At 45.6% G+C, this 27272-nt stretch overlaps 2 protein-coding genes across 4 annotated transcripts in view; one reads left to right on the top strand and one right to left on the bottom strand.

Annotated features, from left to right (window-relative positions):
- Positions 1–4705, bottom strand: part of LOC130368850 (carboxypeptidase A2-like) — a 52625-nt gene extending 47920 nt beyond the window's left edge. Inside the window, exon 1 of the mRNA XM_056573166.1 lies at positions 4281–4705. Within this exon, the coding sequence (XP_056429141.1) occupies positions 4281–4324 (44 nt within the window). The 5' untranslated portion in view covers positions 4325–4705. The remainder of the gene's footprint in view (positions 1–4280) is intronic.
- The window catches only part of TMEM209 (transmembrane protein 209), a 90406-nt gene that overhangs the window by 29986 nt on the left and 33148 nt on the right, over positions 1–27272 (top strand). For 2 of the 3 annotated variants that reach the window (XM_056573164.1, XM_056573162.1), the window contains exons 4-11: positions 2027–2158; positions 3571–3773; positions 5053–5263; positions 5545–5720; positions 23801–23872; positions 23973–24069; positions 25544–25669; positions 27070–27167. In XM_056573164.1, coding sequence (XP_056429139.1) covers positions 2027–2158; positions 3571–3773; positions 5053–5263; positions 5545–5720; positions 23801–23872; positions 23973–24069; positions 25544–25669; positions 27070–27167 — 1115 coding nt within the window. The remainder of the gene's footprint in view (positions 1–2026; positions 2159–3570; positions 3774–5052; positions 5264–5544; positions 5721–23800; positions 23873–23972; positions 24070–25543; positions 25670–27069; positions 27168–27272) is intronic. The other variant, XM_056573163.1, reaches the window with a different exon arrangement.

The raw sequence follows: 27272 nt of genomic DNA, 5'->3' as shown, positions 1-27272 counted from the left end.
TGCATTTTTCCTGCCTTTAGCCTGGCTTCGAGCAAGCAGGGCCAGACCTGACAAGCGCCGCGGCGCTCTGCAGTCTGTATGGAGCGGGCTCCCGACTCGTGCCCGCTCCGTACTCTGCAGCCCTCGGCTGTGGAAACTTGCATCCTCCGAATGCAGAGTAGAGGGAGGGGCGATGAGAAGCTGTGTACTTCCTATCTCCCCTGCTTTGCCTTCTTTCTCCCCGTGCAGACCTGCGTCCTCTGCCTTCGCTCCACACAGCTCTAGCTTCAGAGAGCTGAGGGGAGGAGCGGACGCAAGTCTGCACGGGGCACAGGTTTCCCCCTCACACCGCTGCTAATAGCCAGCATGCGGCGCTCAGCAGTCTGTATGGAGCGGGCTCCGGACTCCTGTCCGCTCCATACTCTGCAGCCCCTCGGCTGTTTTCAGTAGCCGGGGGTCGCCGCTAATAGCCAGCATGCTCCCTGATGGGCTCCCCTTGTCTACATCTCCCAGCTATGCAGTGGCTGGACCAGGCTCTATCAATGGATCGCAGAGCACACAGATCAATTGAGTTCAATAGAAGTTATCTGTATGAGGAATCTAATGATTCCTCCTAAAAGTATAATAGTGTACATAAAAAAATTAAAAGTTTTAATAAAAGTTTAAAAGACACACGTTAACACCTTTTATGTTAAAAGTTCAAAACACCCCCTTTTCCTATATAAAAACATGCAAACATAATAAAAATAAACATATTTGGTATCGCTTCGTGCGTAAATGTACGACCTATTAATATATATCATTATGTATCCCGTACGGTAAATGTAAAAAAAATAAATACCAAACCACAGAATTGCAATTTTTATAATATCCCCAGATAAAAAGGTAAAAAGCGATTTTAAAAAGTCAGATCAATACCAAAATGGTACCGATACAAAAACAGATTATGGCGCAAAAAATGAGCCCTCATACAGCCTGGTATGCGGGGGAAAAAATAACTACAGGGGTCAAAAAATGGCAATTAAAAAAGATTCGAAAAAGTTCTGAATTTTTAAATTTGTAAAACATGACGTAAACTATAGAAATCTGGTATTGCTGTAATCAGGCGACCTAAAGTGTCAAACTAACATGTTAGCTCAACCACAAGGTAAATGGCGTAGAAAAGAAAAACCACCAAATCTGCAAAATTATCTTTTGCTATTTAAATTTCACTTCACCTAATATATATTTTTTTGGTCCAGAGAATGTTATTGAAAAATTAAAAAGGTATCATTATAGTAGATAGTTATGGCTATTATAGGGAAAGGAGGAAAAAATTAGAGCGTAAAAGGGAAAATTGGCCTGGACAAATGGATCGTCATGAGGGACAAGTAGATTTTGCTCCACTTTAGTCCCGCGGACAAGTAGTTTTTTTTAAATAAAATTTCCACACCCCTGTGTATATACACAGGGGTGTGGAAATTTTATTTAAAAAAAACTACTTGTCCGCGGGACTAAAGTTTTAGCCACCACACTACCTAGATATGTTCCCTGTAAACCATTGTTACCTGCACATGGCTCCTGTAGCCCCTGTTGTTTTTTTGTGTCTGGTTGATATTCTTTGCCATCCTTCCTCCCCTTGTCTACATCTTCCAGCTATCAATGGAGCTCTTCCAGCCAGCTTGCTCTCTGAGAGCAACCCCCACCCTCCTGCTCTGAGCTGCAGGGAGAGGTTCAGGGTCTGATTGGCTGAGGCTGCACACACCACCCAGTATTCAGCACTAAAAAGAGCATGACTTATCAGTACAGGGCAGAAACCACATGGTCTGTGTCTCTCGGGAAGGTGGACACTGCATTCAGAGTCGACAGACACAGTGGATGGCTTGATGTTGTCATTCCCTCACTTCATGCATATAAGTGAAAGAGGGGCAACTGCTCTATATAGCTAATGAATTATATTTAGACAATTAGGTTGATAGGGAAATTATGGGGTATTGGTTCAATTCCCCAGATTACCCCTTTAACAGCATATGTAATCTTTAAAAAAAAATGTTCTTCCTTTTCATAGAATTGGCACTTGCGTTCTTGTTCAGTCTGAATGCATTGGTTGACTTCTGGAGGTACTTCAAATACACTATGACCTCGCCAAATCTTACACTAAGTCCCTCCCAGCAAAAACTTCTTGGAGTTCAATATTCATGTGAGTATAGTGTGTTTTTTTTATTTATTTTTTCTCTTCTCTTCTTGTTAGCCACAAACCTTTTATCAGAGATAAACTACCACCAGCCAAGGGAGCCCTGGCATTTTTTTACCCTCATTGCAAGTACCTGCACGTGAGAGCCATAATTGGGTGTATGGAGGAGTTTGTCCTACAGCTATCTAATGTATGTAGCCAGAAATGGATGGATGAAGAGGCAGAGAGAGAGAGAGATCTATGCACTGAAGAGATTACCTACATTACCCATGCTGTCCCATTGTTTTAATAATAAAAAATGTTACATTTTCACATGATGAAACATTCTATTTCAAACCCTTTTTTGCCAGACAGAGGCCAAATGATGAAACCCTATGGACACATGTTTAGCATGTATGTTGGAATTTGTCATTAGAAAATAATCTATTGTTTAAATCAGGTTTTTATGTTGGCTAAGAATTTTTGATTTATTTTTTTGTCTAATTTTTTATATACATATATTTATAAAAATCCTAAAATATTGCTCTTTCCATTCTGGTCACTAGGTCTAAAACTAAGCTGAAATTAGTTGGGACACCAGCCTGTGTCAAGAAAATTAATGAAATCTGCTAGGTGCTTCTCCTGGGTAGTTTTAATGCAGCTTGGAATGTAAGCTGACATTTCCTGTTTTGTTCAGAGCACTTACCAGTAATGCCTTGTACAGACAAGGAGTACAGTTAACGGTGACACCATTTTTGCTCAACAATCCCCTCCACGTAAAATTACCTCTAAAAAAGTGACAATTCATCTAAAAGGGCAACTCCTGTCCATGGGTCCTGCAGTAAAGCATATCATTGAATGCGGCTAAAAAGCGCTCAGCAGAGCTATAGGAGGCAATTTTTTTCCAAGTAATTTTCGTGAAAATTCCGTGCAAAAACAGTGATGAGCAGAAACATTTTTTACAATTGAGTTCTATGGTATTCCGCTTGCAGAATGAGCATGCTCTTTCTTCAAGCGAAAAGTAATTCCGCAAGCGGAATTTCCACAGTGTGAACGAAAGAGCAAAATACATTAAGGTCTGTGGGAAGAAGAGATGTTGTATTTTTTTTCAAGTGGAGAATTCATGAGGAATTACTCGAGTAAATTCCTCAGTGTAAATGGACCTTTATATGTACATCCTGTGAATTCAAGGATGTTAATGTTTCTAAGTATAGAGGCTAGGTTCAGGGGTGTCAAGGGTTAGAACATCTTTTTTAAGAGGTTTGCAAGATCTCCAGCTAAAAGTTTTCCTTTTCTTCACTGTCATGTATAATGTAATATAACATTTAAAAAATATAGCTAAAGAAGAAATGCTGCTTTTCAGGTTAATGATGTTATATATGCTTTAGCTAGCTGGTGGGTGTAGATATTTGTGTTATTAAATAATGCTTAACTTGCAGATGTGCAGTATACGCCACCAAAGGATGTTGTGAAAAGTGTACTCCCAGCAGCCACACCTTCTCCCAGCATTCAAGGGCAAAGTGTTCTGAGCTATAGTCCATCACGTTCACCCAGCACCACTCCCAAGTTCTCTCCTAGCTTCATCAGTGGCAGTTCTTTTGCTACAGCTGTTCCCTACTCCCCAAACAGTAGCTACACCAAGGTAATGTCTGATAAGTAAAATTGTTATTAACTGTTAATCATTCAGTTACTGGTTATTTGATAAACAATTTAGAGGGATGCTAGAAAAAGCCCTCATATGGCTGTTTTAACAGAAAAGGAAAAATTATGAAATTATCGCTTGATAAAATAACATTAAAGCAGTGTTTCCCAACCTTTTTCGTCTCTGGGCACCCCTCCAAAAAATTTTTTTGCGGGCCACCCCTACCAAGGTTGACGAGCAAAAAATAAAAAAAGGAAAGCGCTGCAATACGCAAAATGCACAATATCTATTTATCTGTGGGTATGTCTATTAAAGTGCTGCTTTAGACAGCAACTCACAAATGACGTCTTCTCTAATCAGCGTCGTTCCCTTTTCTTCTCCATCTGGCCCGCCCATCATGACCATTTCTTCCAGCCACAATTCTTCATTAAACCTGAAAAACATGGATGACAAAGGGATGGACAGGGGTTGGGGGGCGGTAACAGAGGGGTTGAAAGGGTACAGTACCTTAAGCAAGCCAGCACGGGGCGCAGCTTGCAATTCCACGGCATCTTCCCTCCTTTTCAGCAGGGCACCATTTTCGGCTTACTGCGCCGCAGGGGGGAGGGGGACGCCGAGAGACGCTGTGTGCACAGCAGGCTTACCCCCTCCCTGCGGAGCTGTGAGTCACGCGCAGGCTGGGGCGGGTAGCTTAAAAAAAAAAAAAAAAAAAAAAAATTAAATTCACGGCAAAATCCTGCGGCACCCCGGTTGGAAATCACTGCATTAAAGCATCACTGTAATTTATATTAACTTTTTTAACATGTCCAGACGTGAAAAGTTGCGCGGAATCTCAGTCTTGAGACCCACTGCGATTGTAAGTTATAATTGGGTGAGCATGCGACAGCATGCTTTACTCAACAGAAGGCTGCCAGGTCTGACTGATAAACTCCATAGACTATAATGGAGCACATCAGTCTGATCTGGCAGCCATAGACCAAGTGTGATCTAAACTGAACCAAACTGGACGACATGTCAAAATGTAATATAAATAACTATCTCTTAAATTACTTAATCCTCAAGGCACAAAATAGTTGCATGCTTAAAGGGGTATTCTGTTGTAGAGCCCCACTGGTTGCTAAACTAGATCCCTATGTCCGCTACAACAGCACACATGCTCATCTGCCATTCCATATAAACATATTGGGGTTTCCATAGATAGCTGAGCACTGTACTGGCAGCATTACATTTTTTCCCTTATCCATAGCTAGCTAATTGTATTTTTTAATTCTCCTTCCAGATGCAAAATTTTAGTCCCACATCAGGATCATCATCATCATCCTACCCCAGTAGTCTTGGTCCACTGGAAAATGGTGGCTTAAGATCTCGATATCGCTCATCACCATTTGCTTATAGTTCCCCTGCTGGCAAGGATGACTATATGACTGATCTCAAGTCACTGGATACATTTATCCGTAGTGAAGAAGAAAAGCAACAGCGTTCCCAGCTGGGTATGGTTTTTCAAGAAGCTCAAGTTTTTTAACTGCTAAACTAATTATGAATAATTCTCCGGAGTTAGTTGCTGTAGAAAAAAGTAGTAGATAATGTCACATTAAAGTTATTTTAATTCTCAAGAACCCAGTTTCTGCGACACTTCTCTATATATACAAGATCCACAGACTTCAGTTGTATGTGCTTACTGTTTGATGCACATCTGACCAGAGTTGGTGTATTTGTCCTTTTGGGGTTTCAACTGATGTTAATACAATATTTTTTTTCAATGATAATTTAGGGAGTCCAGAATCCAGCTCAACATCAAACAGCCCAACCTTCTGGAATTATAGCCGCTCCATTGGAGATTATGCTCACACTCTCAGGAAGTACCAGTACCAGCTGGCGTCCAGATCTCAGGCTCCTTCTGCACACAAGGATGAGGCAGATCTTGGCTCTAAGCAGGCAGCAGAAGAGGTACAGTAGAAAATGTGTATTGCTCTTTGTGGTCGATTTGTTAACCAGATTTCATGAATAATTTACATCTACTCATGTAATTTGTTACCATTAGCTGTCTAACCACAAGTCTGTTGGTAATATTCCTTTCTCAGTCGGCTCCATTGGGGGACACAGACACCGTGTGTATATTTTTCTGACACTAGGCATACTAAAAGAAAGTCTGCCTCTCCTGGCAGTATATACCCCTCCTGCTGTTGAGATTCCTGATGTAAGCTGTAGAGGAATCTGCTCAAGGGTATGTTAGCATGGCGGCATTTCCGCCGAAGTTTACTGCTAATTGACTTTAATTGGGTTTTGCAGTCCCATTCACACAGCGGAATTTCTGCGGTAGCAATTCCGCATTCCGCAAAATTTGAAGAGCTGTCTTTCATTTTGCAGAATCCCATTGAAGTCAAGAATTTTGGCAGAATTCTGTGTTTTCAGAACACACAATTCAATGTAAACATAGCCTAATAGTGTTCAGTTTCACTACAGCAACTGCAGGGGGGGGATGAGCCATTACACAGGGCCTGTTGAAATCAGTGTACTCTCTAAATGAATGTTTCTCAGCCAGTGGCACTGGAGCCAAATGTGACTTGCAACCCCCAACTGAGCTGTAGACACCGCTGGATAGCTGTCAGGTTATGAAAGAAAACTTTAACTTACTAGGAGCTGATAGTTGATGGTGGCGGTAAAGATTATAAAATCAGTTTTCTTTCTGAGCCAAGTGTCAGAGACTAAGGGGGAAACTTATCAAAACCTGTCCAGAGGAAAAGTTGCTGAGTTGCCCATAGCAACCAATCAGATCACTTGGCTAAAGTCCCGGGTATCAGGTTAATTAGCTAAAGTCCCCCCTCGCACCCGAGTCCCCATTTGTTTAATCCGATCACCGAATGCGTGTGCAGGGGTGGCGGGTGCACGGCAGGATCGGCGGGTGTCCGGAGGTCCGGCGGCGGCGGCCACGGTGCCCTCCCCCTTACAAATTGCAAAACTACATCTCCAAGCATGTCCTTACAGTCTGGGCATGCTGGGAGTTGAAGTTTTGCAACATCTGAAGGACCACAGTTTAGAAACCACTACACAGTGGTGGAGACCACTGTGTAGTGGTTTCTAAACTGTGGTTCTCCAGACGCCCGGCTGCCTGGGCATGCTGGAAGTTGTAGTTGTGCCTCCAGCTATTGCAAAACTACAACTTCCAGCATGCCCAGACAGCCATTTGCTGTTTGGGCATGCTGGGATTTGTAGTTTTGCGAGATCTGGAGGGCAACAGTTTGGAGATCACTGTGCAGCGATCTCTACGGTGCCCCTCCAGATCTTGCAAAACTACCAGCATGTCCGGCAACAAGCGGCTGTCAATACATGCTGGGACTTGTAGCTGTGCAACAGCTGGAGGCACACTGGTGGGTAGACACTGACACTTAGTCTGTTACCTAATTCAGTGTTTTCCCACCAGTGTGCCTCCAGCTGTTGCAAAACTACAACTCCCAGCATGCACAGTCTCAGTTCATCTTTATAGAGTTATAGTTTTGCAACAGCTGGAGGTTTGCACCCATAAACAACATACTGGTGTTGCCCCATACTTTTCATTTTCCAAGAGGAAAAAGGAAAAAAAAGACCCCCAAAATTTGTAACACAATTTCTCCTGAGTATGGAAACGTAAAGTGATCTGCAGGCGCACAACATGGCTCAGGAGTGAGAACGCACCATGTACATTTGAGGCCTAAATTGGTGATTTGCACAGGGCTGGCTGATTTTACAGTGCTTCTGACATAAAAGCAAAAAAAAACATACCGTATATACTCGAGTATAAGCAGAGTTTTTCAGCACGATTTTTCGTGCTGAAAACACCCCCCTCGGCTTGTACTCGAGTGAACTCCCCCACCCGCATTGGTCTTCAACCTGCGGACCTCCAGAGATTTCAAAACTACAACTCCCAGCAAGCCCGGGCAGCCATCGGCTGTCCGGGCTTGCTGGGAGTTGTAGTTTTGAAACCTCCGGAGGTCCGCAGGTTGAAGACCACTGCGGCCTTCGACATCATCCAGCCCCCTCTCACCCCCCTTTAGTTCTGTACAGTACTCACCTCCGCTCGTCGCTGGTCCGGTCCTGCAGGGCTGTCCGGAGAGGAGGTGGTCCGGTGGGACAGTGGTTCCGGGCTGCTATCTTCACCGGGGAGAGGCCTCTTCTAAGCGCTTCGAGCCTGGCCTCAGAATAGTCACGTTGCCTTGACAACGACGCAGAGGTGCGTTCATTGCCAACGTACGTCTGCGTCATTGTCAAGGCAACGCCTCTATTCCTGGCCGGAAGCGCGGAGAAGAGGCGCCCCCGGTGAAGATAGCAGCCCGGAACCACTATCCCACCGGACCACCTCCTCTCCGGACAGCCCTGCAGGACTGGACCAGCACCGAGCGGAGGTGAGTACTGTACAGAACTAAAGGGGGGTGAGGGGGCTGGATGATGTCGAAGGCCGCAGTGGTCTTCAACCTGCGGACCTCCGGAGGTTTCAAAACTACAACTCCCAGCAAGCCCGGACAGCCGATGGCTGCCCGGGCTTGCTGGGAGTTGTAGTTTTGAAACCTCTGGAGGTCCGCAGGTTGAAGACCACTGAGGGCGAATGATAAGAGGATGATGAAGGGGGGTGTGTGGGATGATGAAGGGGGGTGTGTGGGATGATGAAGGGGGGTGTGTGGGATGATGAAGGGGGGTGTGTGGGATGATGAAGGGGGGTGTGTGGGATGATGAAGGGGGGGTGTGTGGGATGATGAAGGGGGGGTGTGTGGGATGATGAAGGGGGGGTGTGTGGGATGATGAAGGGGGGGTGTGTGGGATGATGAAGGGGGGGTGTGTGGGATGATGACAAGGGGATGATGAAGGGGGGGTGTGTGGGATGATGACAAGGGGATGATGAGGAGGATGTTAATGACGGGTCTGGATGATGACGGGGGTCTGGATGATGACAGGGGGGATGATGTATTTCCCACCCTAGGCTTATACTCGAGTCAATAACTTTTCCTGGGATTTTGGGTTGAAATTGGGGGTCTCTGCTTATACTCGGGTCGGCTTATACTCGAGTATATACGGTATATGGATGTAAACTGCTCTGCCAGCGCACTACAGGGCTTAGAAGAGAAGTAGCGCGCCATTGAGCTTTTGGAGAGAGAATTTGGTTGGAATAGTAGTCGGGGCCATGTGCATTTACAAAGCCCTCATGGTGCCAGAACAGTGCCCCCCCCCCACATACATTTTTGGAAACTACACCCCTCACGGAACATAACAAGGGGTATAGTGAGCCTTAACAATCCACAGGTTTTTGACAAATTTTCATTAAAGTTGGACGTGAAAAGGAAATTCTTTTTTTTTTTCACTAAAATGCTGGTGTAACCCCAAAAGTTTATTTTCACAAGGGGTAATAGTAAAAATAGCCCCCCAAGAGGGAAGTGACTTTGAGGAGAGGGGGTTTTAACTGGCTCTGGGGGGAAAGCGCTGACGGAAGAAGGTAAAGCTGTGAATGGGGCTAATACACCCCATAGTACTGATATGCACTCTGATATTTCCCACTTGTTAAGCAGATATATATGAATATTTAAAGTAGTGCTAGGCGGTATACCGGTATGTTTTTTCCTGCACGATATGAATTTTTTTCTATACCGCAATACCGGTTGGGCCCCTCCCCCCTCAAATGAATTATCAGCTGCAGCGGCTGTCCCCACATTGGGGAAATAATCATATGTTCTCCCCGTCCTCCTGTGAGCCGTTGGCGCTTTAAATTAATAACGTGCCGGACACCGGCGCTTTAACCCCTTAACAACGCAGGATGTAAATGTACGTCCTGATAAGCTGGTACTTAACGCACCAGGACGCTCTGATGCTCGCGTCATGCGCGGCAGGTCCCGGCTGCTGATAGCAGCCAGGGACCCGTCCGTAATGGCGGACATCCGCGATCGCGCTGATGTCCGCCATTAACCCTTCAGATGCCGTGGTACTTTAAATGGATGATTGGATCGCCCGCAGCGCTGCGGCGATCTGATCATCCAGCATGGCTGCCTCCGCTTTGAAACCCCCCCCCCCCAATAAAAACGTAAATTGTCCCATTTTCCCTATTTCACCCCCAAAAAGTGTAGGGAAAATTTAAAAAAGTATATACCGTATTTATCGGCGTAGAACACGCACTTTTTAGGCTAAAATTTTAGCCTAAAGTCTGTGCGTGTTATACTCCGATACACCCCCAGGAAAGGCAGGGGGAGAGAGGCCGTCGCTGCCCGCTTCTATCCCCCTGCCTTCCCTGGGGTCTAGAGCCCTGCTGCCGAACCTTCTCTCCCCCTATCGGCGCCGCTGCCCGTTGTGTCCCCCTGACTATCGGTACCGGCGCCCCATTGCCGGCGCCGATAGCCAGGGGGAGAGAAGCGGCGCCGACAGCCAGGGGGAGAGAAGGGGCAGCGGCACCCATTGCCGGCGCTGCTGCCCCGTTGCCTCCCCCCATCCCCGGTGGCATAATTACCTGGGTCGGGTCCGCGCTGCTGCAGGCCTCCGGCGTGCATCCCCTGCGTCGTTGCTATGCACGGCGCGGCGCACTGACGTCATGCGCCGCGCCGTGCAGCGCATAGCAACGACGCAGGGGACGCGTGCCGGAGGCCTGCAGCAGCGCGGACCCGACCCGGGTAATTATGCCACCGGGGATGGGGGGAGGCAACGGGGCAGCGGCGCCGGCAATGGGTGCCGCTTCCCCTTCTCTCCCCCTGGCTGTCGGCGCCGCTTCTGTCCCCCTGGCTATCGGCGCCGGCACCGATAGTCAGGGGGACAGAACGGGCAGCGGCGCCGATAGTCAGGGGGACAGAACGGGCCGGCAACAGGACTCTAGACCCCAGGGAAGGCAGGGGGAGAGAAGCGGGCAGCGACGGCCTCTCTCCCCCTGCCTTTCCTGGGGGTATATCGGGGTATGCACACGCACACACGCACCCTCATTTTACCATGGATATTTGGGTAAAAAACTTTTTTTACCCAAATATCCTTGGTAAAATGAGGGTGCGTGTTATATGCCGGTGCATGGTATACCCCGATAAATACGGTATATATTTAGTATCACCGCATGCGTAAATATCCCAACTATTAAAATAAAATGTTAGATACCGTACAGTGAACGTAAAAAAAAAGTCCAAAATAGTTGCTTTTTTAACATTTTATTCCAGAAAAATTAATTAAAAAGTGTTAAGTTTTATATAAACAAATATCGTACTAATAAAAAATACAGATCACTGAAAAAGTTATAGGCCTTCAAAATAGGAGGATTTTAAACGTTCTAATTTGGTTAAACAGTTTGCGATTTTTTTTTATTGCAACAGTAATAAAGTATGATGGGTATCATTTTAATCGTATTGACTCAAAGAATGAAGAACACATGTAATTTTTACCGTAAATAGTATGTCGTGAAAACAAAAGCTTCAAAAATTTGCAAAATTGCGGGTTTTTTTTATCTCCCCACAAAAATAGTATTTTTTTTTTTGGTTGTGCCATACATTTTATGGTAAAGTGAGTGATGGCATTACAACAGACAACTGGTTGCGCAAAAAACAAGCCCTCATGCTAGTCTGTGGATGAAAATATAAGAGTTATGATTTTTTTGAAGGCGAGAAGGAAAAAACTAAAACGTAAAAATACATTTTTACCCCTTAGTCCTTAAGGGGTTAAATGGTTAAGATGCCAGCCGCCGGCGTTTCAAATGAATGAGATGCAAGCCGCGACAAGCTGTCACCTCCCCTGCAAGCATGTCTTTTATCGCTTGCAGGAGGAGTGACAGCTTCTGGCTCGCAACTTAATCGTTTCCAGCACCGTAGCCAGTGTGAGGTGGAATTTTGCAACCTCACACCGGCATCTCATTCATTTAAAGCGCAGGAGGCCCGCAACTTAAAGGGTACCTTTCATCAAAAAAACTTTTGATATATTATAGATTAATGTATGCAGAATAGCTTTTCAATTGCATGTTATTAAAAAATATGCTTCTTTCTATTTAATTTTCCACTTTGAAAAAATTACCACTAGGGGTCTCCCTACCAGTCCTTCTTTTATAGATTTCAGACTCATGCACGAGTCCTAAATCTCAGACTGCAGCCAGGACAGAGACAAGCTCAACACTACTCCCTGGCAGTGAGCAGTGGTGAGTTTGTCTGTGTTCCGGCTGCAGTCTGAGATTTAGGACTCGTGCATGAGTCTGAAATCTATAAAAAAAAAAAAAAGACTGGTAGGGAGACCCCTAGTGGTCATTTTTTCAAAGTGGAAAATTAAATAGAAAGAAGCATATTTTTTAATATTCTGCATACATTAATCTATAATATATCAAACGCTTTTTTGATGAAAGGAACCCTTTAACCATTTATAGCGCAGCGGCCGGCATCTCATTCATTTAAAGCGTGGGGGGGGGGGGGGCGGGGAGGGATGTACCGTGGAACCGCCATAACTTACAAAAATACAGTGATATGCATTTTTGGTCATACTGCCCAGCACTAATTTAAAGGCATCTTGTGCTTTCCAAACTTGATTCATTGGAATCTGAATGTGCAGACTGTTTGCAGTAGTGATATACAATGGTTGCCTAAGTGAGCCAGAATTGAATGTCTGCACAGTGTATCCCTAAACAAGTTAAACTGTTTTCTCATTTATTGACCTGCTTACTTGATATATAGCTCTATAGAAGCATATGAAATACACTGTGTAGCACAGACTTGCCGCACTGGAATTTGAATGGGCAGAGTCTGATGAATTATCCAACAGCTGCTGATACATTGGTGGTGTGTGATATACTACCTACTGGAGAGTCTGTAAATAAAAGGTGAGGGAAAAAGGCTTGGTGGGAGTGGCTGGGTCACAGAATGTTAAACGAAGGAAAAATATATTTCTCTATCTGCTCCATTGGGGGACACAGACCTTGGGTATATGCTACTGTCTCTAGGAGGCTTGACACTATGGTAACCAAAAAGTCGGCTCCTCCCAGCAGGATATACCCGCCTCCAGGCCACTGAGCAATTCAGTTTTTGCTTAGTGTCTTGAGGTGGACACTGGTCTGGTGTTCTCCAGACCAGGTCTCATATTTTTTAGGTTTAGGGAATGTGTTAGTGCTTTATTCCTTTTATGTTTTCAGGTGGGGACTCAGGAACTGCGGTTCACTGTTTCCCCATTGTGAGAGGTGGCAGGCATCTTGGATGTACTGTTAACCCCCTCTCGCCAACGGTCAGCGCTTGGGGTTGTACCTCATGGGTCTGGGTCCCCCTACCTCCCTGTTCGCCTCGCTATGAGCTTTGCTTGATGCAGGTGAAAATGCTGACTGAAGACTACATTCTGAAGACTTCTTTAGGTAAGTTCTTCAGCATAGGTGAGTATTTTTCTCTCCAAGTCTTGCAACAGCTGGAGACCACTGTTTTTGGACCTATCATTACTGAAGCTGGGGCTGGCCGTGGGATACTTATTCTTCCCTGCAGGGGGATTGCTTTTTATTATTGGGGGAGCAGTTGTGCAAGGGGCAGTGTTTCACAGTAAGGTGCACTTTATTTCACAATGTGTGTTACTGTATGCGCTGCAGGCTTCTCTCTGCGGGTGGGTGCGACTTTTTACTTTCACTTCCGGCGGCTGCCTACGGCACTTCGTCCGCTCTGTTCCCCGGGCGCATAGGAGCTCACTATGGCGGCGTGTGCGCTTGGGGTTTGGAGTGGGCGCCATTTCTAAGTCCCACTGTATTTCTCCGGCGGACGTTAACTCCGCCCACCAGGCCGCATAAGTGCTTTAGCAGCGCAAAATAGCTGCCAATCAGCGCCGTGCACGCATTTGGGGCTGTGCAGGGGCCAATCACAGCGCCCTTGCCTCTTACCCGGCCTCTTCCTCCTATTGGCCGGCGTTTCTTCTCTCCCCTCACAGCCACAGTGCGGAGTTCTCCTCACAGCAGCTGCCTTGGGACACAGACTTTGGTGAGACTGTTCATTTTTTAGCTATGTCCCTGCCCAGAACTGTTCCTCCCTCAAAGCAGATATCGGGAACATTAGTTACCCATTACGCTTGTAAAAACTGCTCTGCAAAAATGCCAGGTTCTGCTGAACCCACTTGTTCTGCCTGCTCCACTGCTCCCCCAGACCCCCCTGCTATTTCTATTCCAGGTGCTCCTTCAGACCCGGGTTCGGGCGCCCCTCCAGCTTGGGTTTCCCCCCCTCTCCCAGTCTATATGAGACTTGGTGCAGGTCTCCCGTTCTGTGGTGACTGCCTTGGAGAGGTCTACCCTTCACCGGCCCTCTAGAAGGTCCCATTCCCCTTCTACCTATGCTTCACATAAGCGTTATAGGAATGTCTCCTCTGACTCATCCCCTGAGTCTTCTGGTAGACACGGGCGTTCCTCTCTCAGATCTTACCCGACCGCTTCTTCAGGCCACACGCGTCACTCTTCCAGAGGACGTTCCCGGGTCACCGCTCTGGCTCTTCTGAGCCACATACCAGGTCGGAGTCTCCCTCTTCTAGGGCCGCCTCCACTCGTTCGCACTCTCCTGGAGAGCTGGTGGACGAGGTTTCCAATTCAGCATCTTACTCAGAGGACCGTTCGGACTCAGTGGACATGGTGAACTCATTGGTTATGGCCATAAGAGACACCTTTAACCTAGAAGACCCAGGAACTTCAAACGCAGTACCAGAAGTATCCTTTCATCGTGCCCGACCGGCACCCAAAGTGTTCAGCTCTCACGCTGAATTTGATGCCATTCTAGAATCTGCCTGGAAGCACCCTGAGAAGAAGTTTCAGGGACGGAAGAAAGTTCAAGCGCGATATCCTTTCGCCAAGGACCTTGTCTCCAAATTGACTTAATTTCCGGCGGTGGATCCTCCGGTTTCCCGCCTCTCTAAAGCTACTACTTTGCCACTGGCGGATGCAGCTGCCTTCAAGGATCCGGCAGACAAAAGGTTGAGTCCTTAGCGAAGTATGCCTTTGAAGCAGCGGGTGCCTCCCTGCTTCCTGCCTTCGCCTCCACCTGGGTGTCTAAGGCCCTTTCAGTTTGGCATTTCCAACTCGGTCAGGGCATTCTTTCGGGATCTCCCCGGAAGAACTGTCTGCTCTGGCCCTCCAATGTTCCAAAGCTAGAGACTTTGTGTTCTGCTTCCTTGCACTCAGCTCGCTGCGCTGCCTTTGCCACCGGTAATCTAGTAGCCCTCCGTCGTTCCATTTGGCTTAAAACATGGAACGCGGATGCTGCATCTAAGTCTCTCACAGAGATTCCTTTTACCTGTTCCCAACTTTTCAGCAAGCGCCTGGATGAGATTATCTCTGAGGCGACAGGTGGCAAGAGCTCCTTATTGCCTCAAAACAAGTCTAGCACTTCTTTCCGCAGAAAGTCTTCGTCCTTTCGGACGTCTGGCCCCTCTAAAGGGTCCAGCCAGGCGCCTTCACGTGACAAGAAGGTCCCCTTTTTCAAGACGCATCCTTCTTGGAAGTCGGACACACCGTTCCTACCGTTTTGCGGGCAAATCAGGCAACCACAAACCCTCTTCTACATGAAGGGATGCCCCCACCCGCAGCTTTTTCTCGGGTGGGAGGTCGCCTCTTGCTCTTTCGAGACGTTTGGATCACGCACTTTCAGGACTCCTGGGTCAGGGACGTGGTGTCCAATGGATACCGGATAGAATTTGCCTCCCTTCCGAGGGATCTTTTTTTTTTTTTTTTCCAGTCCCATGCTCCCCGATCTCCCTCGCTTGCGAGGGAATTTCGGGCGGCTCTTCAGTCCCTTCTTCTCATCCACGGTGTCATCGTCCCGATTCCTTCAAGGGAACGCTTTCGGGGTTTCTATTACAATCTTTTCGTGGTTCCCAAGAAAAATGGTTCTGTGCGGCCAATCCTGGATCTGAAACGTCTCAACCAATATCTTCTTCTCTGCCATTTCCGAATGGAATCTCTCCGTTCGGTGGTGGCGTCCATGGATCAGGGGGAGTTTCTATCCTCGGTGGACATCAAGGATGCCTACCTCCACATTCCAATTTTTCCCGGACACCATCGGTATCTCCGCTTTTGCGGTTCCGGAAGGTCATTATCCATTTGTGGCTCTCCCCTTCGGTCTGGCCACAGCGCCATGAGTTTTTACCAAGATTCTGGCACCTGTGGTGGCTCTGTTACGGTCAAGAGGGGTATCGGGGATACCCTACTTGGACGACCTCCTCATCAAGGCCTCCACCAGAGCCCAGGCTCTGGAGAATGTGAGCATCACTCTTCAGACCTTATGTCGCTTCGGGTGGATGGTCAACCGAGACAAGTCAGTTCTCTCCCCCACCCAGTCTCTTATCTTCTTGGAGCTTCAGTTCGACTCGGCCTCCGCTCGGATTCGCCTCCCGCCGGACAAACGTCTGGCCCTCTTGTCGGGAGTCCGCTCCCTCCGAATACCATCCCCGGCCACCATCCCTACTTGCATGGAAGTCCTTGGTCGAGTGGTGGCAGCCATGGAGGCTGTACCCTTTGCCCAGTTTCATTACCGTCCTCTTCAGCTGGTGATTCTTGCCCGGTGGGACAAGTCTCCTCTCTCTCAATCGCAAGATTGTTCTCCCTCTTCGGACCCGTCGGTCTCTGCGCTTGTGGCTCCGCTCCCCCTTCTTCAGGGGCCTTCGTTCCTTCCCCTCCACTGGCAGGTGATCACGACAGATGCCAGTCTGTCGGGCTGGGGGGGGGGGGGGCGTACATCAACCGGCAGGGCGGCACTCGCAGCTCAGCAGCCATGTCCGAGGTGACAAAGATCCTTCTCTGGGCGGAACAAGTTGTTCCAGCCATTTCGGCGATTCACATTCCGGGAGTGCTGAACTGGGAAGCGGATTTTCTCAGCCAACCCTGGAGAGTGGTCCCTTCTTCCGGAGGTGTTCGCACAGATCTGCGACCTCTGGGGGACCCCAGATGTGGATCTCTTCGTGTCTCGACACAACCGGAAAATTCCGACGTTTGTGTCAAAGTCCAGGGACCCCCTGGCTCTAGCCGTGGATTCCCTAGTAATTCCGTGGTCGGGCTTTGCCCTGCCCTACCTTTTCCCTCCTCTCCCCCTCCTTCCCAGGGTTCTGAGGAAGCTGAACGCGGAAGGAGTCCCCGCCATTCTGGCGGCTCCAAAGTGGCCTCGAAGGGCATGGTACGCCGACGTGGTCTGGCTTCTGGATGACGTTCCGTCTTCCACTTCGTCCAGACATACTGTCACAGGGTCCCCTTTGCCACCCCAATTTACAATCGCTGCATTTGACGGCGTGGCGGTTGAGACCGCGGTTCTAAGGGCCTGCGGCTTCTCTTCCCAGGTAATTCGCACCATGCTCAGGGTTTGCAAGCCGCCCTCTGCGAAGATTTATCACAATACCTGGCGGGCTTACTTTCGTTGGTGCGAAACTCAGACGTTTTCTCCAGTTACCTTTTTCCGTTCCCAGTCTCCTCTCCTTTGTGCAGTCTGAGTTGGAACAAGGGCTGGCTCTCAGCTCCCTTTAAGGGTCAGATTTCATCTTTCAGCGTCCTCTGGCTTCCAATTCGCATGTCCAGACCTTCCTGCAGGGCGTGGCACACGCTGTCCCTCCTTACCGGACCCCTTCTCCCCCTTGAGACTTGAACTTAGTTCTAGGCGCCCTCCAGGACGCACCTTTTGAGCCTCTTAGGGAGGTTCTCCTTCGCCTCCTATCCTGGAAGGTGGCTTTTCTTATGGCTATTACTTCCATTAGGAGAGTATCTGAACTCTCCTGGCTCTCTCCTGCCATTCTCCTTTCCTGATAGTTCATCAGGACAAGGTTGTTTTCCGGCCAGATCCGTCCTTCTTACCTAAGGTCGTTTCGGCTTTTCATCTTAACGAGGACATCTTCCTTCCGTCCTTTTTGTCCCGCTTCTTCTCATCCCAGGGAGCGCTTACTCCAAAAATTGGATGTGGTATGGGCTGTTCGGACTTATCTTTCTGTCACCTCTTCCTTTCGTCAGTGCGATTCTTTTTTTCGTCCTTACGGAAAGTCGTCGAAAGGGACAGCCTGCTTCCAAGGCCACCATTTTTTTGGTGGATCCGATGTGCTATTTCGGAAGCTTACCGCTGCAAGGGGAAGATCCCACCCTTCAGGGTTTTGGCTCATTCCACCCACTCTGTGGGAGCATCCTGGGCTCTCCGAAACAAGGCCTCTGCCTCACAGATCTGTAAAGCGGCCACCTGGTCGTCTTTGCACACTTTTTAGAGATTCTACCAGGTCCATACTTTCGCATCGGCTGATGCTAGTCTGGGCCGTAAAGTGTTGCAGGCAGCGGTGGTACAGCCGTCTGCCTGACCTTTTTTCTCTGCCCACCCAAGGGACGGCTTTGGTACGTCCCAAGGTCTGTGTCCCCCAATGGAGCCGATAAAGAAAAGATTTTTTTTTAGACTTACCGTAAAATCTTTTTCTCAAAGGATCTATTGGGGGGACACCGCTCCCGCCCTTTTTTCTGGGGTTCCTTCGGTTCTTTGTCTGAGGGTGTGTTCAGTTAATTTTTCTTCTGGTTCTCGGACAGTTCATGGTTTTTTCCTTTGACCTGTCGGTCTCCTCCTATTGCTCTGGGACTAAAACTAAATTGCTCAGTGGCTTGGAGGCGGGTATACCTTGCTGGGAGGAGCTGACTTTTTGGTTACCATAGTGTCAAGCCTCCTAGAGACAGCAGCATATACCCAAGGTCTGTGTCCCCCAATGGATCTTTCAAGAGAGATTTTATGGTAAGTCTATAAAAATCTCCTTATTATAAAAAACTAAAAATAAAAATAAAATAAAAAAATTCTCACTTTTGGGAAAATCTCCCATGTGTGGGGTGGAGTGTCTGGGTAGCGATATCTTATGCTAAAAAGTGTTTGGATTCAACGCCTGTACAGTATATAAATTTGAAAAGATAGAGCTTGAGAAGTCGGCCAGTAGTAGGAGATAAACCTGTGGCGTGTGATACACTAACTGGTGGAGAGCCTGTATCTAGGAATTGTTTCCTGGGAGCTATTGGGACACAGAAGGTTAAATCAAGAAAAGAGAAAATGCACAGTTAAATAAAATTTTATAGCTTCTGGGAAAAATCTCTGCTGCGGATGGTGGAGTACTATAGCAGTTTTGTTTAATTGACACTAAAAATGCTGGGAGCCAACGCCTGGTCTGTATACTTGACGCTGTATATGAGAATGTAAAAACATACTTTCTTAAATGAGAATTATATTCTGGGAAAGACTTTCTAGCCGTGGAGCGTAAAATCTATAATAGTAACATCGATCAATATAAATAAGCTATCTACCCTTACCCGCTACCTTGACTAAAAGGTCCACCCCCAGGGGGTTAAATGGGAAGATAGGGAAGTTAGAATATATAAGGAGGGTAGATTTATTTTTATTCAGGTAAAAAGGGATAGAATTGAATACTTAATGGCATTTCTGTATAATCCTTCTCCGTTCTCCACTAGAAGTAATGTAGAATTTGTCAATTTCTGTAAAGGAAAAGGTGATCTCCATACCTTGGTAATAGCATTTTCATCCATCACCCCATTAAAATCTGATTTAGGGTAGGGAGAACTTACCCAAAAATAGGCCCAACCCCATTGGCTATTGTGGTGTCTGGGGTGTTGCAATAGTGATGCAGGGTCTGGTGGTATTAATCCTTAATTGTCTTGACGCCAGGGTGTGGTTTGCTTGGTATTAGAGTTCCTGCCGCCAACCGGCCCACAAACAGCAGGGTTAATAAATGGAATGTCCACAGCAGATTTTGAGATAACTGATAACTTTTACTTGAACTTTTGTGCAACAGGCTTTACAAGCACGCAGTCTCTCTCGAGGTAACCGGGATGCAGGTTCCTCACAGATTTTGCTGGGACTAGTATAATAAGCTGTTGAGCAGGTCACTGTGCTACTAATTATAGGATTGGTGCTGTATAGTAGTCACACAAGATTTAGAGACTGAGCTTAATGACTCGTTTTAGTGGCTGCTGGTTCTGTAGACTTTGGCCTAGTTGAGACTAATTTAGATGTGCTGAATGTGCTTGCTTGATAGTCCGGCACTAAGTGCAGGAACAAGAGAGCAAATTTACAGACTACAGCCCTTTATATAATAGGGGCTGGACTAAGCTCATTGGACAGCAAACCTCTAAGTCCCGAACCCAGGGAACTCTGGGTAATCATATATACATTCACAATTGTGGATCACATGACCTGGGAAGGTCCTATCAGGGATGTGGAAATCCTATCGCCGACGCCCGGGACAAGTAGTTTTGGGCGCCGGGCAGGGGATTTGCAGGGACAGACGGACATCCCCCTTGTTTTTCTTTAATACTGGTGTGAGGCGCAGGAGCCGATGCAAGTCTACACCTCACACTGGCGGGACATTTTGCGGACGTGACATGGTGAGGATGTGCGTTGTGGATCTCCCGCCGAAAATCATGTGGCCCTCTGGTAGCTGCTCACAGCCGGTTCCAGTCCCACTGTCGGAAAACAGCCTATGAAGTAAGATAGGATGGCCACCCGCCTGCTCGGCCTGTTACGCCCCAGGATCCAGGAGCCGGGCGGGTGTGCTAGGGTGGTACCAGAATCAGCGGGCCATCAGTTTGCGGGTAAGCTTCTCTTGTTCTGTTTACTAAACTGCAAGATAACCATCGCCGGGCCACAGATGCAGTGTCACGTCGGAGCTTCGCGGCCAGCTACTGCTGCTGGTATGCGGCAGTGGAGACCATTGTCATGTTATGGAGGTTGCAGTGCATTGATGTATGCCATTCTCTGTACTGAATTTCATGTTTACGATGGATCAATCCGTCCCTGGTTAGGTGGGAGCATTGTTGGGGGTACTCTGGCGCAGCAATTAGCGCTGAAAAGTACTCCTTAAAGAACATTACTGATAAGAGATAGCGATTGCTAAGATGCTGTTCTTGATAGCGGTGGGCACCTGTAAACTAGTGTACCGTACTTAATGTCATGGTTTCTGTACATACGCTCATCACGTTACATGGTCATTCGCTAGCAGCCCATACGGCCATACACTTGTAATTCTACCCGCAAGAAAAAAAATATATATATATATATATATCAACGCTTTCACGCCACGTACGCTCCATCGTATACTAGTAACGTGCATACTGCAAGTATGTTTACAGCTTACCTTGCAAGTACACTCATTGTGTCTACACGGCTATGATCATAGGCGTATTGTTCACAGGTCATGGCGCGCCATACTTTCATACGCTCATGGGGTGTACATGGTCAACTTGCTTATTATGTTCATTAAACATGGCATCCATACTATTCATTCGTTCTTGGCTTTGATTATACTGGCATACCTTGACCTGTTCATACGGGTAGGGCGTCTTCACTGTTCGTACCTTTATAACTTGCTTATCGTCTGTACGCTCATGGCCTTATTCTCATACACGCATGGGTCACTACTCATACATCCACAGTATCTCTATGGCTTCACACACAGCCTCTACATGGTACACAAGCTCACATTAGCATTCACACTTAGCAATCTCATTGATTCCGTTTCACCTGGTGGTGTTTCTACTCCCATGCTCACTATGGGTGATACTGTCACAAAGGTTACTGACACGTCTTCAGAACGATTACGTTACGAATTCATAGGTGGCCTGCTTACCCGTTATGCCTGCCACGTCTGCAGAGGGAGGCGGCACGCAGATTATTGTTACTGACACATTTTCAGAACAATAACATCTCGATTCATAGGTTGTTATACACCAGTTACACCTGCCACGTCTGCAGGGGCGCACCACGCAATCGTTGCTACTGACATGTCTTCAGAGCGGTACATTACGACACATAGGTGGTGGTTTTACCCAGCATGCCTTCCACGTCCGCAGGGAGACACACCATGCAAGTTACGGTTACTGACACGTCTTCAGAGCAATAACGTTACGACACATAGGTGGCCTGCTTAACCATTATGCCTGCCACGTCTGCAGGGGGAGGCGGCACGCAGGTTATTGTTACTGACACATCTTCAGAACAATAACCTCTCGATTCACAGGCTGTTATACACCCGTCATACCTGCCACGTCTGCAGGGGGCGTACCACGCAACAGTTGCTACTGACAGGTTTTCAGAACGGCAACATTACGACACATAGGTGGTGGTTGTACCCAGTATGCCTGCCACGTCCGCAGGGGGAGACACCACGCAGGTTATGGTCACTGACACGTCTTTAGAGCGATATCGGTACGACACATAGGTGTCCTGGTTACCAGTTATGCCTGCCACGTCTGCAGGGGGAGGCGGCACACAGGTTATTGTTACTGACACGTTTTCAGAACAATAACCTCTCGATTCATAGGCTTTCATACACTCGTCATACCTGCCACATCTGCAGGGGGCACACCACGCAATCATTGCTACTGTCACGTCTTCAGAGCAACAAAATCACGCTTCACGGGTTGTGGTATACCCATTATACCTTCCATGTTGCAGGGGAAGGCACGGCGCAATTGAGTATCACTGTATCACTTGTATCACTGTATCACGGCGCAATTGAGTATCACTGTAATACAACTACATCACGACACGTAGGCGGTTGTATACGCTTCATTCCTGCCACGCCTGCAGGAGGATGCACTGCAAAGTTATTGTCACAGACATTTTCACAGGGTTTTTCAGGCACACAGGTAGTGGCAAGAACGGGAACATAGTCAATATGTAAAATATTTTGCCCGCTTATTCCTACCAGGTTCATTTTTGCCCACTAAAGGCGTGCCCTCCGTCGCGGTCATGGGCACAATTCTGACCTCAGGTTAGTGTAATGTTTTCATACAGGTACGTATGGATTGCTGTATGCACGAGCTTTAAGCCCCGAACACAAGTGGGAAGCCTATCGGCTGAATTTGTGTGAGGGGCGGGAGCTTCCGCTCACCAATTCTACTTTGCAGTGACATTAGTCATTGTACCCAAAAATTCACGGCGAAGCAGAAAAAAAATCATTGTGCAACAAAATCGAAAAAAAAACACCATTTTGTAACTTTTGAGGGCTTCCGTTTCTACGCAGTGCATATTTAGATAAAAATTACACCTTATCATTATTCTGTAGGTCCATACAATTAATATGATACCCTACTTATATAGGTTTGATTTTGTCGTACTTCTGGAAAAAATCATAACTACATGCAGGAAAATGTACGTTTTTAAAATGTCCTCTTCTGACCCCTATAACTAAATTTTTCCACGTACAGGGGGGTATGAGGACTCATTTTTTGCGCTGTGATCTGAAGTTTTTATTGGTATTTTTGTTTTGTTCACTTTTTATTCATTTTTTAATGGTATAAAAAGTGACCAAAATACGCTGTTTTGGACTTTGGCATTTTTTTATTAAATTATATTTAATTAACTATATATTTTTATAGTTCGGACATTTACGCATGCGGTGATACCACATATGTTTATTTTTCTTTACACTGTTTTATTTTTTTTTATGGGAAAAGGGGGTGATTCAAACTTTTTTTTTATAATTAGGGAAGGGGTTAAATGACCTTTGTTAACCTTTTTTTTTTTTTTTTTGCAGTGTTATAGGACATAGGGACCTATAACACTGCACACACTGATCTCTTACACAGATCACTGCCGTGTATTAAATCAGCGCTGCCGCATAGCAGTTTATGTGATGGCCCCGAAATACAAAAGCATCGTATGTTGATGCTGCCTGAGAGGCCATCGCATGTTGAAAGTATCGTATGTCGGGGCCATCGTAGGGGGGGTGTGTGTGTGTGTGTGTGTGTGTGTGTGTGTGTGTGTGTGTGTGTATGTATGTGTGTGTGTGGTGTGTGTGTGTGTGGTGTGTGTGTGTATATATGTGTATGTATGTGTATATATATATATATATATATATATATATATATATATATATATATATATATATATATATATTATATATTATATATGTGTGTGTGTGTATATATATATGTGTGTGTGTGTGTATATATATATACACACACACACTAGTACATTATACACATACACATAGATAGATAGAGTGTGTATATATATATTGTACTAGTGTGTGTGTGTGTGTGTGTGTGTTATAATGTATATAAATGTATACATTTTTTATTTTATTTGTAGATCTGGGCAAGAGTTACAATGAACCGTCAACTTTTGGACCACATGGATTCCTGGACAGAGAAATTCCGGAATGTATGTACCACTTTTAGTATCTGTAGTTTGAAATACTTTTTGCAAAAAATACCTTTTGCTTGCATTAACTTTTTTTCTTTCTTTTTTCTTCCTCCTTTAGTGGATTAATGAAACTATCTTGGTGCCATTGGTTCAAGAGGTGGAAACCGTTAACATGCAGATAAGGAGGCTTGGATGTCCTGAACTGCAAATAGGGGGTATGTAACTAAAATTGTAGAATATGCTTATTATACAGTGTTCATGGAAGTCTGCTTTGTTTGTGTTCTCAGGATCTATGGACACCGTCACTTTTGACATGTCACAGGGACGCTTGAAAAGTTTAATCTATGCACATATCCTGATTTTGTTATCCTTCTCTCACCTTTTGTGATCTAATGCACTCTATTTTCTTTAACCCCTTAAAACACCAGAATGTACATTTACGTCCTGTACATGACGCGAGCACTGGAGTGGTGCTAGTTTCATATGCACAACAGGTCCTGGCTGCTATCTGTAACCAGGGACCCACCGATAATGGCGAACATCAGCGATCGCGCTGTCAGCCATTAACCTCTCAGATGCTGTGATCGATACTCATCACGGCATCTGCATTAATGCGGTTTTTCTAATGGATGATCAAATCGCCCACAACATGGCGGTGGGGATCCGATCATCCAAGATGACGAACGGAAGTCCCCTCACCTGCCTCCGCTGCTCTCGCAGGGTTGTCTTCTCTGGTCTGCCTTCCAGGAGACCAGAGAGCTTGATCGCTGATGATGCTGATCAGTGCTATGCATAGCACTGAACAGTGTTAGCAATCTAATGATTGCTATAAATAGTCCCCTATGGGCACATTAAATTAATAAAAAAACTCAACCCTTAAAGACGTGCCGTAAATGTACATCTTTGCAGCAAGGTACTTTGTGAACGTGGAACGTTTACATTGTGGCTGTAAATTAATCGAGCTGCACTTGCTTCATAGTGGATGAGTTCGGGCTGCTATCAGCAGCTGTGGATGCACCACTGATGGCGGACATCAGTGCGATCATGCTTATGCCTGCCACTAACCCTACAGATGTTGTGATTTATGCTTATCATTACATTTTTAGGCAAAATGCAGGTGTCTGTGGGTTTGGGGGGGGGGGGGGGTGGTTGGGAGAGATTTATCAGACCCATGCAGTGCAATCACGCACAGAGGTCTGTTACCTTCCTCCGGCACACAGGATGTCCGATTCTCTTGTGCAGGCTATAGTCAGGCTGTTGGAGAGAACTGTAGATATGTTTATAGTTTGTTTCCTGGAGTACCCCTTAAAAATATAAAAATATTATAAAAAAAATAAAAAGTTCAATAGAGACACAGATAAATATCAATATCTCAAAGTGTCCGCCCTCCAAAAAAAGCTAATTGACCACTTTAAACAGTCGAATGCAGAAATGTCTGTACTACTGAAATATGTAATGTTTATGATCCTGTCAAACTTGATATGAAAATGGGCCTTGCCCATTTACCTTGTGTAGAAATCTATAGTTATGTCCCCCTAGTACCATCTACATATTACAGCAGTGAAAGCTTGAATATGTTAAAATTTAGGAAGCAAATGAACATTACATAAATTTCAGTGCCATTGTGTCTGTACTTCACATGTAAAGCTATATTGGTGAACTATCTAATCAATTTGCATTTATTTCTAGAGTCTAGTATAAGCAGTATAAAGCAAGCAGCTTTAGTGAAAGCACCACTGATCCCGTCACTTAATGTTATTGTTCAGTACCTGGACATCACTCCAAATCAGGAATACCTCTTTGAACGTATTAAAGGTAAAAAGTTCTCTACCTTTACCGTACACAACACTCATGTTTTTCCAATTTTCCATCAAAAATCAATTATTTGTCCAAGAAGAAGAAAAAAACACTTAAAATGTCAGGTAAATTGTAAACAGAGACTAATCTGCTAGATACAGAACAGGAGGTCTATGAAACATATATATCACATAATGTGTGGGCTGAACAAAACATGCACCAGAACACACATAAAGGATATGCCCTAAAATACTGCAAATAGCTAAGTTATAGTTAATACAGCAATAAGGGTATATACAAATATCACCTAGTGGGAACACGGTGGGACCTCCAGCATCACCCAACGTTTCGCTTAGTTTGCTTCTTCTGGGGTGCCCCGGAAGAAGCAAATTAAGCGAAAGGTTGGGTGATGCTGGAGGTCACACTGTGTTCCCACTAGGTGATACTTGTATGTACCCTTATTGCTGTATTCTATGTATTAACTATAATTGAGCTATTTGCAGTATTTTAGGGCATATCCTTTATATGTGTTCTGGTGCATGGTTCAGCCCACACATAATGTGATATATAAGTTTAATAGACCTCCTGTTCTGTATCTGGCAGATTAGTCTCGGTTTACAATTTACCTGAAATTTTTTAGTGGTTTTTAAATGTTGACTGATGATTTATGTTCAATAAAACTCAATTGTTTGACCTATATACGCCTATTTTTCTTTTGTTGCTATATGATAATTGCATAGGATCCAATATATTTGGCATTTTTTTGTATGCACAATAAGAAGAAAAATCAATATGGCAAAAAAAACTTTAGTAGAAAGTTTTTATGAAGTGTTTATTTCCTTTTTAGATAATTCAGGGCATTTTGTATCTTGCATTTGTTCCTACTCGTTCCTTATCTGAAATGTTTTCTGTCCAAGGGAGGGTTTCATTCCCCCTCCTCTGTGCTAAATTCGCTGTTGCTCTGTTGTTTCTTACTACTTTTCAGTTTCATGCTCCACTGTGAAAGTAGCTCCCCTAAATAGAAGGAAGTCCTAAGTCTAAAAAATAAATGCTATCATATATCTGAAAATGGTTTCTTAATCAACCAGTCTTAGTCTTTAATAGTCTTTATTTGGTTAATATGCGCTTAAAATTGGGACCAGCACCTAATATCTATCTAGGCTAGTGAGGCGGCTGTCACTTTCAGCCACAGAATAGAGAAGTGAAAATGCTTCCTCAGCTGTTTCCCTCATTTATGTAATCAGTGAAGAAAGACGTGTACGTGCTATATTTGTGGGGCATATCTATAATTAACAAAAAAATTCCACTTTTTAAGCTTAATGCTACTATTGGGGTAGGGGTTAATGTATAGGTGACTAATAAAGTTTTTTTTTTTTTGTTTTTTTTTTTCTATGCTTTTTTTTTCTCTTCTCTTCTAGAATTGTCCCATGGGGGATGCATGAGTTCTTTTCGGTGGAATGCAGGTGGGGACTTTAAAGGTCGTAAATGGGACACTGACCTTCCAACAGATTCAGCGGTATGGAATTTTCTGCACCAAAGAAATTTCTGATCTGTAAGCTTTATATCTGATGCACAGTTCTCCCAGAGCTTGTGGGTGGAGCTCCCTTCTCCATAGACTTGC

This window comes from Hyla sarda, chromosome 4 (genome assembly GCF_029499605.1).
Source record: "Hyla sarda isolate aHylSar1 chromosome 4, aHylSar1.hap1, whole genome shotgun sequence".
NCBI classification, from domain to species: Eukaryota; Metazoa; Chordata; class Amphibia; order Anura; family Hylidae; genus Hyla; species Hyla sarda.
Note: the sequence above shows the minus strand (reverse complement) of the source record. Positions and strands in the feature narration are given on the sequence as shown.